Source organism: Lissotriton vulgaris, chromosome 2_2 (genome assembly GCF_964263255.1).
Source record: "Lissotriton vulgaris chromosome 2_2, aLisVul1.2, whole genome shotgun sequence".
NCBI lineage: Eukaryota > Metazoa > Chordata > Amphibia > Caudata > Salamandridae > Lissotriton > Lissotriton vulgaris.
In genome coordinates, this window is record NC_141688.1 from 85,882,752 (window position 1) to 85,899,153 (window position 16,402).

The 16,402-nt window shown below is 47.1% G+C and overlaps 1 protein-coding gene across 1 annotated transcript in view; it reads left to right on the plus strand.

Annotated features, from left to right (window-relative positions):
* The first annotated feature begins 12,903 nt into the window (after positions 1 to 12,903).
* LOC147729051 (uncharacterized) overlaps positions 12,904 to 16,402 on the plus strand; it is a 30,640-nt gene continuing 27,141 nt past the window's right edge. The window contains exon 1 of the mRNA XM_086959784.1: positions 12,904 to 14,192. Coding sequence (XP_086815910.1) covers positions 13,268 to 14,192 — 925 coding nt within the window. The 5' untranslated portion in view covers positions 12,904 to 13,267. The remainder of the gene's footprint in view (positions 14,193 to 16,402) is intronic.

A 16,402-nucleotide genomic window follows, 5' to 3' on the forward strand; every position in this document is an offset into this window, starting at 1 on the left:
GAGATTCGGTTGCTGGAAGACCTTCTTTCCTTCCGCAAGGCGATAAAAACTTTCCTGTTTTAAACTTGAGTTCTCCTTTTTAGCTGTTGTGTTTCCTGTGGTTGTTGCGTGTTACCTTGACATGCGCCGGGACGCCCCTTGGCTGGGGCAGCTGTGCGCAGTACAAATTCACGTAACATAACATAACATAACAGTACAGTGGAGCTGTGGGGTAGAGAGCAGGTCTTTGGCCAACAAGACTTTTTTCCCCAAACCCTCTGGTACTGCCCCCAGATCAAGAACGACTGCAGGGTGATAGATAAAGTAATGATGCAGATGACGGGACTCCCGATACAATGAACAACAAAAATGGTTTGTGCTCAACATATGGTGAGAAGACACGGAGCCCAAATACCCAAAATTGTGGTTGAAAGAGAGCCTGGCAGTAGCAAAACAAAACCTAAAGCTTTGGGCTTGGCGGCTTTACCATTCAGACCAGCCACGAATGGGCGAAGAACATTGGCTGGTGCGTGTTGGATGAAAAAGTAGTATAAGAGGGGAGAGGCTGCCCCCCCAAGAAATGAGAGTAAATATTGGGGGCCTGGAGGGCCTACCAAGGCATCTTAGAAAGTGTGCAGCCATTCTCTAATACAAACTTGAATGTTGCCAGGTTCCAGGATGGGCAGGAAGGGGGAGAGAGTGTGAAGATTACCTCCTATACGGCGTGGTGGGAAGATATAATAGGGCATCACGACTAGACTCTGTAGATGTCATAGTGAAATTTGTTGTGGTGTTAATATATAATCTGAAAAACCCAATTAAAAGTATTTTAAACCAATAGGGCATTTTAAAGCACAATTTTCACTTCACAGAAGTTGACACCATTTTCACTCACAATTCGCTATATGTTAAAAAAAAATACCTCTGGTGTCTCATTGCCAGCTCTGTCATTCATACCACTTTATGTTAAGAATCACTTGCAATATGCCAGTAGCTGAATTCTGTCATTCAAGTTGTCAATGTATTGCGTTGTCCATATGTCAAGCATATCTCTAGTATGTGAAGGCCAGCATTTTCTTGTGGATGCCTCCTTTAACACCATGTGTCGTAGTTGCCCCAATATTAGACCAAAATGTACCTTAAACATGCCAGCACCAGCATTTTATCCCCTTGTTCCCTTTTTTTAGTAAACAGATTTTATTGGGTTTTAAACAGACATCAGTAGGGCACATCAATACTGCAAGTTTCGTACTTTCAGGTGTATTCGTCCATGCACTTCAGTTACACATCGAGATGGGCTCGAGTGCCATGGCAGTGGGCTAGGGCTTCTCCCAGCTTCCCACTCAATAAAGATAGTACAGTGTACATCCCAGTTAATCCATCAGGGTCTCTGCTAGTAGACCGTAGTGTCACTGCTCAACATGATGAGCCATCCCCAACTAACGAACCCAACCCGCCCTACCCCCCAGGCATGTCACATGCGACCAGGCACTTACCGGTCTGATCTGGTGATGTGCTGCTCTATGTCCTGCTAGCTACCAGTATAGGTCTATACTGCTGACCCAACGGTAGAGGAGTAACTGCCCTTGCATATCTGCTCCAGCATTCGGCGTACAACAGGTTCTAGAGAGTGGGGTTCAACCTTTGCCGTCAGGGGCCTCTCCTACTGGGTCTTTGCCCCTCTCATCCTCTGGATTTTTTAGCAATTCCACTATCTCTGCTCATGCCCTGGCAGTTTCCAAAGCCTTCTCGCTCGCTGTTTTGTTTGGGCTATTTGGAACCTGACTGCCCCTTGCACTCTGTCCATTTAACTAATTCTTTTTTCCATCTGTGTGTGTTAGGGCCACCCCTTGATTTCCAATAGCTGGTGATGTCCCTTTTAGCCAAACCCAGCCCCAAGTCCATAAATGTACTCGTCACCGTATTCTTGGCTGTGTGGGGGAACCAGTGCAGTATGCAATATGCAGGTGATACTACTATCTCCCTTTCGGTCAGATCTGCCAATAGTGTGGTTACCGCCACCCAGAAACGCCCCAGGTTCGGGCATTCCCAGAACATGTGCAGTAATTCTGCTCCTTCCATGCTGCAAAAAACACAGTTGATGGACAGAATGCAGAACAATGTCTTACATTCACCCCAGTACAAAGATCTTGGCCTAAATCCATCGTTCTTTTGCACTCCACACCACCCTATGTCAGACAATGGCTATATGCAAATCAGCCTTGACCCTGTGCCTCATGGGAACAGTCCAGCTGGAACTACCAAGCCATGTCTTTCCTAGACCGGAATCAAGCATCCAAGGACCGGTTTCTGGCTATCAGCCTTCTTCAGCCTGGATAGCTTGACTCCAGTGATGTGGAGAGCCTGGGACTCACGTCTGAGCATACCCAGCCCACTCGAGGTGAAAATTGCAAAAAACACAGTTGATGGACAGAAAGCAGAACAATGTCTTACATTCACCCCAGTACAAAGATCTGGGCCTAAATCCATTTTTGCACTCCACACCACCCTAGGTCAGACAATGGCTATATGCAAATCAGCCTTGACCCTGTGCCTCATGGGAACAGTCCAGCCCGAACTACCAAGCCATGTCTTTCCTAGACCGGAATCAAGCATCCAAGTACCGGTTTCTGGCTATCAGCCTTCTTCCGCCTGGATAGCTTGACTCCAGTGATGTGGAGAGCCTGGGACTCACATCTGAGCATACCCAGCACACTCGGGGTGAAAATTGCAAAAAACACAGTTGATGGACAGAATGTAGAACAATGTCTTACATTCACCCCAGTACAAAGATCTGGGCCTAAATCCATTGTTCCATGCTGCAGTGTGGGCAAGCAGCTGCTTGCGTGTCAAAGTATTTATTAATCTTGCCGGCAGTGAGGTAAGCTCTGTGCAAAAAATTACCTCCAAGAGGGCAGAGCAAGTAGATTTCTATAGGTACCTCCATAAATCAAGATGTATTGCATGGCTAGGGGCAGACTTGAAAGCTTAGCATACACACATGCACGCACACATGCATGCACACACACTAACAGCCTCTCATACATAATGACACTCATTCTGGCACTCACACTTCCCTTATTCATTTTTACTCTCACACTTAATCAACAAATCTTCTTTATTCGATTATTCATCAATAATTGTTAGACCTGGCATCTTTGGAATGGTTTCCCCTGTCCTTTTGGCCTCTACCTCCTGTATTTTTTATGCTGTGCTGGATTTCGTGTTTGCTGGTTTTGATGCTTTGGACACTCTGCCGCTGCTGATCAGTGCCAGAGTGTAATTGCTCCCTGTGTAATTTGTTATTATGATTGGCTGTACATGATTGGCATATTTGTATCACCATGAATTCCCTAGTAAAGTGCACTGGTTGTGCCAGGGCTGGTGATGACAAATGCTACTAGTGGGCCTGCAGCACTGATTGTGCCACCCACATGAGTAGCCCTAAAATGGTGTCTCAGGCCTGCCACCGCTGTGCTTGTGTGCAGCCTGTGAACTGCCATGTCCTCCTGGTCAGTGTCCCCACTGACCAGGCCTAACCCTTCCCTTTTTGTGCACATTGGTCACCCCTATGGAAGGCCCAAGGTTCCCCCCTGGGCAGGGTGCAGTGTATGTGAAAGGTAGAGCATGTACTGGTGTAGGTGACATGCTCTGGTAGTGAATTATAGCCATTTTCGTTTTTCACTATTGTAAGGCTGTCTTGCTCCATAGGTTAACATAGGGTTTGCTGCTACCAGCATTTCTTCCCATAGGAACAAGATAGGACATAAGAGTCTAGTATCCCTGAACTCAGAATTTAATAGCACATCTTTTAGGAAAGGTTGTTTTTAAATCCTGTGTTTGAGAACAGCACTTTTAGAAAGTTGCTGTTCTCTTGCCAGACCCTTCTGTGTGCCTTGACTTGTTTGTGTATTGACTGTCTGGTTTGAGAGTGACAGGGGCTTGGGGATTCCCCAGGAGGCTGGCTGAAGTCAGCCCTAGGCTGAATGACTGCATTTGCAACTTGAGTGGTGGGAGGAGATAGCACCTGGGCCTGAATAGGGCTATGCCTGCCTTCCACAATGCTGGCTCCACCTCCTGCTGGGCAGCTGACGACCCTGCCCCTCACTCTGAAAGGAAAGGAGAAGCCAAGAAAACAAAGTGCTCAATAAACAACCAGTGCTAGTTCAGACTGGGTTCAGGGCCCACTTGCACAAAGAGAACAAAGACTTTTAGGGGTATAAGTACAGGACCCCTGACAACAGAAAATTAGATCATCCTGGAATCAAGAAGGAACCTCTGCCAAGGAGAAAGCTGAAACTGAAGAAGGAAGATTGTCCAGCTGTTGCTCTGTTGGATTGCCCTGCTGTTGCTTTGCTGCCAAGGAGAGGGGAAGGACTTTGCTGTGCTGTGTCCCCTTGCTTGAAGGAATCTCCAAGGGCCTTAGAAGAGCTGGTTCCCTGTTCTGAAGTCCCAGGAACAAAAGGACTGCACCCCCAGCTTCCACCTGAGCTCTACTGAGAGAGTTCTGTCCTTCCTGGAGTACGTGGCTCATATGTGGTACCTCTGGAAGTTGTACCTGTACCGGGAAGCTGGAAACTAAGATTTGAGAGACTTTGCTACAGAAAAGTTATTGCATCGCTCACTGCGGAGCGCATGCCCGACAGTGCGAGGAAATTCCCGCCGCTACGAAGGTCGAGATCGTCGCAGCGCCTGTTGCCGCTGTCAGAGCCATCGCACCCTTCATTTGCGGGACGCACTCGATCGGTGCGGGAAGCCTAACATCGCTGTGAGTGTCGTCGCAGAGCCTGTCGTCGCTGGGTGAGATCGCCGCACCGCCTGCTTGCGGACCGCATCACGTCGCTGCAAGAGTCATCGCCGAAGCCATTGCATCGAGGAGCTGCGAGAGAGAAGATCACTGCTGGTCCGCGTATCGTCGCCCCGGAGATAATCGCAACTCCAAAGATCGTCGCATCGTGCCTTTGCGAGAACAAACTTCCTACGGAACCTACGCACCAGTATCCATACAAGTGGCCTTCCTCCCCATACAGACTGGATTCGTCGCAACACGCCCGCTGCTGCAGTGGGGCTGTCGCATCGCCTCCCCAGGGTCTCAGGAGTAACTCATCCCATGGAACTTTGTCACATTTAAAGGTACTGTGTCTGAAACGTGACGCAACTGTGAACTTTTCACGCAACTGTGGATTATTTTATCGCAACCTTAAGAACGTTTATTGCAACCTTAAGTACTCTTTTGAAACCATATTCTTGAACTGTTTATGTTGGATTTTTGTCGTTTTGGTCTTGTGTAGTTTAGATTAAATACCTTTATTTTTCTAAACTGTTGTGGAGTCAGTTTGTGGTGTTTTCACTGTGTTACTGTGAGTGTTGGTACAAATACTTTACACATTGCCTTCTGATTAGCCTTGACTGCTTGTGCCAAGCTACCTAGGGGGTAAGCAGGGGTTATTCCAGAGGGTTTTCTCCTTACCGTGACTAGAATCAAGGGTCCCTATTTAGAAAGTGGTACCTACCTCTGCCAACTAGAGACCCCCAATTCTAACACTAATCATAAAAGGACAGCAGTAATAAGATCAAAATAAATTAAAAATCCATTCCACATAAAAGCACAGACTTAACAAATGATCAATCAAATAGAAACTGGTGCATGATCCAAAAATTGGTACAATTAAAAAAATTGGTAAAAACATCAGGGATTCATGAAGACGATTAGATGTTCAGAAAAGAACACACATTAATGCAGGCCCCCAAGGACACAAGTTTCTGCAAAAATATTAACTCAGGCCAGCATGTTCCTATATAGCTACGCTTTAAAATCAGAGTTTAAAATAGTTTAGAATAAGCATGATAGCATCTGCAGAAAAAGATAAAGTGCAATAGACTGCGGAGTGAGCGTTCATCAAAAGAGCATAGACAGATCAATTTGGGGTCAAATTGTTGCATAGGCAAGCTCTAGGTTGGTAATAACCTAGCGTCCAAAATGCCGCAGCAAGAGCGCTTGTAGGTCTCCCACGATTCTGCTCTGCTGCTGACACTATCCGGAAACTGCACTGGCTTCCTATGGAGAGTAGGATTCAATTTAAGGCACTGTGCCTATCATTTAAAATCGTGAAATCAGACCATCCCAGCCTATTGAGCAATCTGCTCTCTCTGTATGTCCCAGCACGTAGGTTGCAGTCGGCGGACCGGCAGTTGGTCGCTGTCCCTCGGGTTAAGCACAGCCGGGCGGGAAGGCGTTCATTCCGCTATCTGGCAGCTAGGCTGTGGAACTCCTTGCCGGAGCAGATTCGTGGTATGGACTGTTTACTTGCCTTTAGAAAAGCTGTCAAGACTTTCCTCTTCTCATTAGCCTAACTTATGGTACTTCTGGCTGTCACTATGTTCCTGGTAATTGTGCGTCTTGTACCTTGTAGCTGAAAGCGCCAGGAGGCCCCTTCACTGGGGCAGCTGCGCGCTATACAAGCCACCCTAACATAACATAACATAACATAATAATTGAGTCTGCAAAGAGCGCTCCCACACTTACTCACTTGCTTAAGCATGTTGACACAATCACACACTCATACACTCACTGACTCTCATTCTCATTGTAGCTCACGCTTGCTCACTCAGGCTGCTTCAAGAACATCAGTGCAACATCCCACAGAACAAGGCCATACATCGTCCCACCCAAACTGTACAGCACAACACATAAACAATTAGGCTCAGCTGACAAAGACCAACCTTAACATGGAAATTTGCTCTGCACGCCACCTTCACATCCAGGCAGGGAGTGTGCGTGACTGAAAGGTGACAACAATCTTGTGAAAATACACTGCAAACCTGTTTGGTTTTAAGTCGTTCATGTCAATGTTTGCAGGCTGCTCCCTCCTTCACTAGTCCCCACTTGAGCCAGCATTCTTTCACATCCTATATGCCCCACATTCATTCACTGCTTCTTGATAATCTATGCTTTGCCCCATTCCACTGCCCCTCAGCTTCTCCTTACCTTACAGTTGTTGCCCCCAGCTACCGCACTCGCCACATAAATTCTTCATCATTGCTTGTCTTTTACTCTACCCTTCCCCTCATCACAACAGAAAGTGGAGAGCAAAGCACTGGCAAGGCCTTCGAACAGAATGGGGTGCTGGCAGACCAACCTCAGCAGGCAATGCCCACCACCCCAACACAAAACAAAAGACCTGTCAGAGTAACAAACCCCAGAAGGCATTGCCCACCACTCCAACACCAAACAAAAGACCTGTCAGAGTAACAAACCCCAGAAGGCATTGCCCACCACCCCAACACCAAACAAAAGACCTATCAGAGTAACAAAACTCAGAAGGCATTGCCCACCACCCCAACACCAAACAAAAGACCTGTCAGAGTAACAAAACCCAGAAGGCATTGCCCACCACCCCAACACCAAACAAAAGACCTGTCAGAGCAACAAAACCCAGAAGGCATTGCCCACCACTCCAACACCAAACAAAAGACCTGTCAGAGTAACAAACCCCAGAAGGCATTGCCCACCACCCCAACACCAAACAAAAGACCTGTCAGAGTAACAAAACCCAGAAGGCATTGCCCACCACCCCAACACCAAACAAAAGACCTGTCAGAGTAACAAAACCCAGAAGGCATTGCCCACCACCCCAACACAAAACAAAAGACCTGTCAGAGTAACAAAACCCAGAAGGCATTGCCCACCACCCCAACACCAAACAAAAGACCTGTCAGAGTAGCAAAACCCAGAAGGCATTGCCCACCCCCCCACAGAAGACCTGTCAGAGTAACAAAACCCAAAAGGAATTGCCCACCACCCCAACACAAAACAAAAGACCTGTCAGAGTAGCAAAACCCAGAGCATTGCCACGGATCTCAGACGCCTAACGCTTCACATGCCACGAGTGAAAGCCACAAGTTTAGAGATAGGGCTGAAGATTCAATTTCCGTCTGGTTACTGTTACACTTGATGAGAAATTCTCTGTAAGTCATCTTATCTCCGGTTAAGCCCCTCACTAAGGGAAGCAACTATTCCCCTCACTATGGGGAAAAACTCCACTGCTTACAGACCCACTGGCCCACATTTTGGCGAAATACCTTTCCCGTAGTTTCCAAAGATACTGCATATATCATACATTCAGTGTAAAGTTAATTGTTTCTCTATTTTAGTGAGACTTGGCAATCACTTCTTTTACTTTACCTGTATTCTGAACAATTTCACTAATGGCTCTTACTCAGGTCTTATCAAATTCAAATATTAAGTGACATCCCATCCTGTTTGAGGTCATCACTATGCAAACCTGAGACATTGGTAAGCTCCTCACAAAAGGAAACCCTTCTGGGGCACTAAGCTAAGCAATCAAGCCCTCTAAACCCCCTCACAACAAGCATTTACAATGCAACGGTTTCGCCTTTGTAAAAGTTAGAGCTATTGGCATTGTAAATGACAACATTTTTATTTATGTGTTGGTTTTGAGCCCACCCACACAGAGCCCCCCACACACACACAGAGCCCCCCACACACACACCCACACAGAGCCCCCCCACACACACACCCACACAGAGCCCCCCACACACCCACAGAGCCCCCCACACACCCACACAGAGCCCCCCACACACCAACACAGAGCCCCCTCCCCCACACACCCACACAGAGCCACCGCACACACTGCGAGCCCCCCACACACCCACAAAGAGCCCCCCACACACTGCGAGCCCCCCCACACACTGCGAGCCCCCCCTACACACTGCGAGTACCCTACCTTTTTTAGTCTCCTGTTTATTTTTTGAGACGTTCTATTGAGTAACACGTTTCGGATGTATGACGTTACAACGCGAAATATTACAACGCACTCTGTTACAACGCATTTTTTACAACGCAGGATCCATTACATCGCATGGCTTTACAACGCATGACATTACATAGCAGATGCTATTACAATGCATGCCATTACAATGTAAGTATAGGTAAGTATATTATTTTTTTTTAAATGTAATTAATTTAAATTTAATTAATTAAATAAATTTAATTATTTTTTAATAATTAATTTGTACATATATTACTTTAAGTTTATTTTAAAAAGAACTATTAATAATAAAGAACTCTTTTTAATAAATAATAAAAAAATTAAACTTAATTTTTAAAAATAAATTAAAAGATTTATTTTAAAACTAAACCCTAAAAATACCCCTGTACCCCAAAACCCAAACCTAGCCCTAAAACCTAAAAATACCACTGTACCCCAAAACCCCAACCCAGCCCTGAAACCTAAAAATACCCCTGTACCCCAAAACCCAAACACAACCCTGAACCCTAAAAATACCCCTGTACCCCAAAACCCAAACCCAGCCCTGAAACCTAAAAATACCCCTGTACCCCAAAACCCAAACCCAGCCGTGAAACCTAAAAATACCCCTGTACCCCAAAACCCAAACCCAGCCCTGAAACCTAAAAATACCCCGGTACCCCAAAACCCAAACCCAGCCATGAAACCTAAAAATACCCCTGTACCCCAAAACACAAACCCAGCCCTGAAACCTAAAAATACCCCTGTACCCCAAACCCAAACCCAACCCCGAAACCTAAAAATACCCCTGTACCCCAAAACCCAAACCCAACCCTGAAACCTAAAAATACCCCTGTACCCCAAAACCCAAACCCAACCCTGAAACCTAAAAATACCCCTGTACTCCAAAACCCAAAACCCAGCCCTGAAACATAAAAATACCCCTATACCCCAAAACCCAAACCCAGCCCTGAAACCTAAAAATACCCCTGTACCCCAAAACCAAACCCAACCCTGAAACCTAAAAATACCCCTGTACCCCAAAACCCAAACCCAACCCTGAAACCTAAAAATACCCCTGTACCCCAAAACCCAAACCCAACCCTGAAACCTAAAAATACCCCTGTACCCCAAAACCCAAACCCAGCCATGAAACCTAAAAATACCCAAACACCCCAAAACATATACCTCAGTACCCCAAAACATATACTCCTATACTCATGCTTATTTTTTAAAATTACTTAAATGAATACATTTAATTTATAAAATAAAAAACAAAAATTAACATATTTATTTAAAATTAATAATAATTAAATTAATTAAATAATGTAAAATAAAATTTTTTAAAAATTATATACTTACCTATACTTACATTGTAATGGCATGCGTTGTAATAGCATCTGCTATGTAATGTCATGCGTTGTAAAGGCATGCGATGTAATGAATCCAGCGTTGTAAAAGTTGCGTTGTAATAGAAGTGCGTTGTAAAAGTTGCGATGTAACGGTTGTTTCCCACACGTTTCTCATGTGAAGTAACTGGTCCTATAGTACAGCGCTCTGACACCTTTGAGTAATGTCCGCGCTATATAAAATTGCACTAAATAAAAAAACTCTGTGCTTAGTTTCTTCCGGAGTCTGCACCTCTCTGTTCAGGTGTATATATATATATATAGTGTGCTCTGGTGTATGTTCCGTATTATGGATTCTAGCGTTTACTCCGTGGTCTGGATTCCAGCGTATCCCCTGTGTCCTCCTGGTGTGTAACCTTCCGAACCGGTGTGTTCTGGAGTTTATTGCACTTAAAAGCCTCTGTCCCTCTGTGGCCCTACGCCTCAGCGTCTGTCCCATACTTTACTGGTGTCTGCTGGTGTTCTCGTGTCCGTCAGTCTGTCCGCTCTCTGAGTTTCAGTCAGGAGCGGTGCACTGGTGTCGGTCTCCTGAGCTCTGTCCTCTCCTTTCTGCCCCCTCACTTACCATCAGTTGTAGGCTGCGGAGCTCCGGAGCTCCCTGCCACGGACCCCAGTCCCCAGAGCAGGAGGGCGCAGATCCCGGGAGACGCCACCATCCTGGCAGTTGGAAAGCACCGCATCTGTCCCCGTGCTGGGTCACTGCCTCGTGGATCACGAGTGACGCCTCCTCTGCTCCTCTCTGCGTCCGCCCTCTGCCGTCCACTCCTCCCATCCTCTGCTTTCACTTCCAGATCCCTCTTCCCTCCTCCCTCTCTTTCTCAGCGGTCGAAGTGTGAAACAACATCCATTGGCAAAGCCAGCAGTAGTTTAGGACTTTCCTTGAGAATGCAGAAATGTAACTCTCAGTTGGTGCGAGGAAACAGGATGTGGAGTAGTGTAAAGGCGATTCAACATAGCGAAAAGTAACTCTGAGCAAGACGTGCTTCTTGAATTTGGTAATTTATGAACCAGTAACGGTTTTTATAGTAGAGCACGCGGTTGAAAATAGAAAACTGGCGTTTTGTTGGTAAAACGTGTGCTTATATGCTTGCACATGTGGCGCAGTGGCCTGCGGGGGACACGTGGCTTTGGGGGAGGTTAGAATTGAGAACGAGTGGGGTTTGGCAGTGGGTATTGTGTTATGTTTGATCAATTAAAGTGGAGCAAATACAACACAATATGTAGTGTCAGGTGTATACAAATAATAGAACGATAGGCATGTGTGTATTCACAGCGCCCCTGTAGGGATTCGGGGGCGTGTTTTTCGTGCTCTCCCCTTCCCATTGGCTGGAAGGTAAAATTCCAGCCAATGGGAAGAGGAGAGGGCAGGACTTAAAAAAAGACACGGAAACGCCCCCGAATTGCGTTCCGACTGGGAAAGAGTGATTGACAGCCAATCTCTTCCAATGGCTAGCCTCCATTTATGGAGCTAGCCAATGGAAGACAGAGGCGGGACAAAGCCCCGTGCTACGGCCAGGCGAAACCTAAAAAGGAAGATCTGCAAGGGAACTATTGGGGGGGGGGTAAAAGTGCCAGCTTGCACCCACTTTCATCCCAACAGAAAGGCCTGCCAAGCTTTCTGCCAGTGCACCAAGCACAGCAGGCATGACCGCCCATGCGGTGGGGTTGGGAAAAAAAGCCCGAGCTTCCCCCCAACACCATCATAGGAGAATGGCCTACTGAGGCACCAGTCCCGACAGGTATGGCCCAAACTCCCCACGCAGAGACGTAGCCTGTTGGGTCACTAAGCCGTGGCAGGTATAGGATTAATTTTGCTCCTCTACCTCCCACATGTAGGCCTTCCAAGGAAGAGGGAGATCAAGGCTGGTCTACTCACTTCCTGCTCGCCACCCACCTGTCTTCCTCCAGCTGCAGCAAGCAACCACACAGCTGGTCTCTGACTCGGATAGCTCTTATCACAGTGAGAATATACTGGGGCCATTTTGAAGAACAGATCTCGGGTTTAAACTGTTTAAACTGAAAATGACAAATGCCATTTCAGTGGCTAATTTTATGGCAAGACCGGAGGCTCCTATTATGCTTTCTAATCTTGCATTTAATTGCACAGCAGCCAAGATAAGCAAAAAACTACAGTTCCCAGGGGGCCAGAGAACAAACTGGGCCATGGGAATGAGAAAAAACGAGAGTGAAGTAACCAATCACGGAGGACCTAACAGATAAAGACCCTAACTGACTGCGCAGCTTCCTCTTTTCTTGCTGCTCGCAGTCAGATAAGTGTCTTTATCTTTGCTCACAGAACTATAATTGTTACATTTATATCATTTAATCCCGTTTTCATGATGTTTACTTTATATTTGTGAAGCGCGACCTTGCGCTGCTGCCTTCACGCTTTACACGTGTTTCAGTTAGGCTCCGGTGCATTTTTTCCTCGCTCCCCCCCCTCCCCTTTCGGGCTCGCTTGGTAGCTCACTGGGTCGCGCTGCTTCGCGCGTCTTCCCTGACATTCTCTCACCTCCCTGAGGCTTCTCCGGTCCCCGACTCCTCAGCGTGTCGACGCATCCAGCTCTTGGACTCTGCTTCCGTGTGTGAAGCCGGCTGACGCTCTCTGCTCGGCCCGTCTCCTAAACACGCCCCTGCTCGAAATTTTAAAACTCGCCTGCCTCTCCTGCTTTTTCTGTTGTTCTTGCTGTCACAGCCTGGTTATGGAACTCGATAGTTCCTCAGAAGAAGTCCCTGCTCAGGACTCCCAAACTTTTAAAAAGGACTTGAGTAAATTTATTAGTAACTCTGTGGAAACAGCTGTGGAAGTCTCCATGAAAAGAATGTCCAAAAATATGGAGAACTCCATGTTAAGCATCATGTCCAAATTAATGGCCCAATCTGCGGGGGAAAGCAGAAAAAGAAAGGTGGACCACTCTGCTCAGGCTCGTGTCTCTAAAAAAGCGTCACTGATTGGTGAGTCTTCCTCGCTCTTGACTGAGGACGTAGTGCCTTCCAGGCCTCCTACTAAGGAGGGGTTTGTTGGTTCTGAGGGCAAACGCAAACAAAAAGACAAACATGCAGAGTCTCCTAGGAGAAAATTGGTAATTTCCACCATAATGGACACCGATGATGATGATGATGCTAATTTGGATGACGCTGATCAGTTATTTGACATGTTTGACACTGCTGACCCTTCCCCCCCCTTCCAAATCTGCTAAATTAGATTATTTTTCTTTTGAGCCAGTCTTTGACTCTGAGGGTTTTCCCATGTTTGATCCCTCTTCTATTCGACACCCAAATTCCACCGAATGGCTTCCTTCCCATCATGTCGGAGAATATATTTCAGCCAGATTGCGTCTCCCTCTGGAGGCCGCAGTGAGATCTAGGCTCAAATCTGAGTGCCCTAAACCAGCTCTTCCCGACAAAATTACTTTAGTTCCTTCCATCGATCAACCTCTCCTCACCTTCTTTTCCAAGTTTGGCAAGGACCCCCGCAGAGGGGTGGACAAGGCTTGGTCCACTTGTCAGGACAAGTTGTTAGACATTGTGGGTCCTCTAGCCCGTATTTTTGACTTGGCGGAAGCCGCCCGCTTAGAGGGTACGGAACTCTCTGCAGAAGAAATCTCCATGTGGGCACAACGCGCCTTTTGTCTCCTAGGGAATGCAAATTCTGCAATTACTCATGAGCGCCGCAAAGGTCTCCTTATTAAATTGGATCCTAAACTCTCAAATCTCGCTCCTATGGATCCTGGCCCCAAGGCTAATGGTCTCCTGTTCGGAGAAAATTTGGTTCGTGACCTCAGTAGATTTGTTTCTACTTTTGCTTCATTGGATAAAGCCCAGCAAAACGTAAAAAAGGTTTTCGCCCCTCGGGTTTTTGGATGGGCTGGCAGAGGCAGGGGCCGCTCTTCCGGCCGTCCCTACAATCAAGGCTCCAGAGGGTCGTCCAATAACAACCAGGACTACAAGCCCCAATTTTACCCCCAACGTGGCCGTGGCTTCAGAGGCAAAGGTCAAAGAAACTATCATCACAACAACTCCAACCAGCAAGGTAAGCCTTTCTTTTTCCCCTCCTGTGGGGGGTCGTTTAAAGCTGTTCCTTCAAAAATGGTGCGCTCTCAGTTCAGACCCTTGGGTCTTAAACACCGTTCAAGGCTACCTAATCGAATTTCTCTCTCCTCCTGTTCAAACTTCCTTCCCCCCTCCCCTTGTCTTCTCAACTCTCATGGCCTCTCAGATTTCAAACGAAATCGAAGCTCTTCTCCTAAAACGAGCAATACAAATTTTTCCCTTCGACTCCTCAGGCTTTCTAAGCTCTATTTTTCTAGTTCAAAAGAAAAACAAAAAGCAACGCACTGTCATCAACCTGAAGTGGTTCAACCAGTTTGTTGTTTACAGCCATTTCAAAATGGAAACTATTTTACACCTAAGAGACACCCTTCGTCCCAACGACTGGATGGTCCGTTTGGACCTTCAGGATGCTTACCTCACAGTACCCATTCATCACTCCCAATGGAAGTTTCTTCAATTCCAATGGGCAGGTGTCAACTATTGTTTCACCTCTCTTCCCTTTGGCTTATCTTCCGCGCCCTGGTGCTTCACAAAACTCTTAAAACCAGTGGTCGCTTATCTTCGATCCCTTGGCATAAGACTGATAATTTACTTGGACGACATCCTTCTCATGAACTCCGACAAGCAGAATCTTCTCTACGACCTGCTCTTGACACAATCTCTTCTTTCGGACCTGGGTTTCCTCATCAATACAGACAAGTCATCTCTAGTTCCGTCTCAGAACATGGAATTCTTGGGTTTCCTGGTGGACTCTGCAGCAGCGTCCCTTCGCCTTCCTCTCTCCAAAGTTTCCAAGATCAAAGCGGAGATTGTTTCCGTTCTTCAGTCCTCTTTCTTATATCTCCGGTCCCTGGCGAGGATCGTCGGTCTCCTCTCCTCCTCCATTCAAGCCATCTTCCCTGGCCCTCTCCATTATCGGGCTCTTCAACGCCTCAAAATAAGGCACCTAAGACAAGGTCTCGCTTATTCGGATCTCGTTGCCCTAGACCCCGAGTCCCGCACCGAGCTTCAATGGTGGATAGACCATTTAGATGCTTGGAACGGCCGCACTATCTTCGCCACTGCCCCAGATCTTGTCTTAGAATCCGATGCAAGCCTGTCGGGTTGGGGCGCCCGATGTGGACCAATCTCGACTGGAGGTTCATGGTCCGCCGAGGATTCCAAGTTGCACATCAACTGTTTAGAGATGCTTGCAGGTTCCTTTGCGATCAAAAGCCTTTCAAAGAACAGAATTCACTGTTCAATCCTCCTCCGTATGGACAATGTTTCTGCGGTCCGCTATATCAACCATCTTGGCGGAACCAGGTCCAAGCCTCTGGCGGACTTAGCGAAAAGTCTGTGGGAATACTGCCTCGCCCATCACCTTTCCTTGTCAGCGGAGTATCTCCCAGGAGATCTCAACAGTGTGGCGGATTGGCACTCGAGGTTTCTTCGAGATTCCAGCGATTGGAAGCTCTGTCCATCCGTCTTCCTTTCTCTCTCCCAACTTTGGGGCCCTTTCTCTATCGATCTTTTTGCATCCCGCTCCAATTCCCAATTGCCCCTGTTCTACAGTTGGCGACCGGACCCTATGGCTTTGGCGACAGACGCTTTCCTGCAGGATTGGTCTCGTCATCTGCATTATGCCTTCCCCCCCTTTCTGATGATCAACAGGGTTCTCTCTCAAATTCGCCGCCAGTCTTCGTCTCTGGTTCTTGTAGCCCCTTTCTGGCAGGCGCAGGTGTGGTTTCCGTCTCTTCTCGAGATGGCAGTGGACTTCCCAGTCCTTCTTCCCTCCTTCAGGGATCTTCTTCTCAATCCCCTAGGCGAACAACACAGTCTCATTCTTGACAACTCCCTAACGCTATCGGCCTGGAAAGGTTCCGGCCTTCCACTTCTGACGTCCTCATTTCACAAGAGGCTTTGATCTTTATCAGCCAGGCCTGGGCTCCTGGAACCTCCAAGGCATACAATTCCGCCTGGTCTCTTTGGACAAGCTGGTGTTTGGAAAGGGACCTCAATCCCATTTCAGCCTCTCTGAATTTTATCATTCATTTCCTCGGTTCACAGGCCAGCGCAGGTACGGCCTATCGCACTGTAAATCTCTATCGTTCAGCCATTTCTCTCTACCATTCCCAGATTGATGGTAAACCGGTTGGTGCTCACCCTCTAATTTGTCGTCTATTGAAAGGAGTTCGATGTGCAAAACCG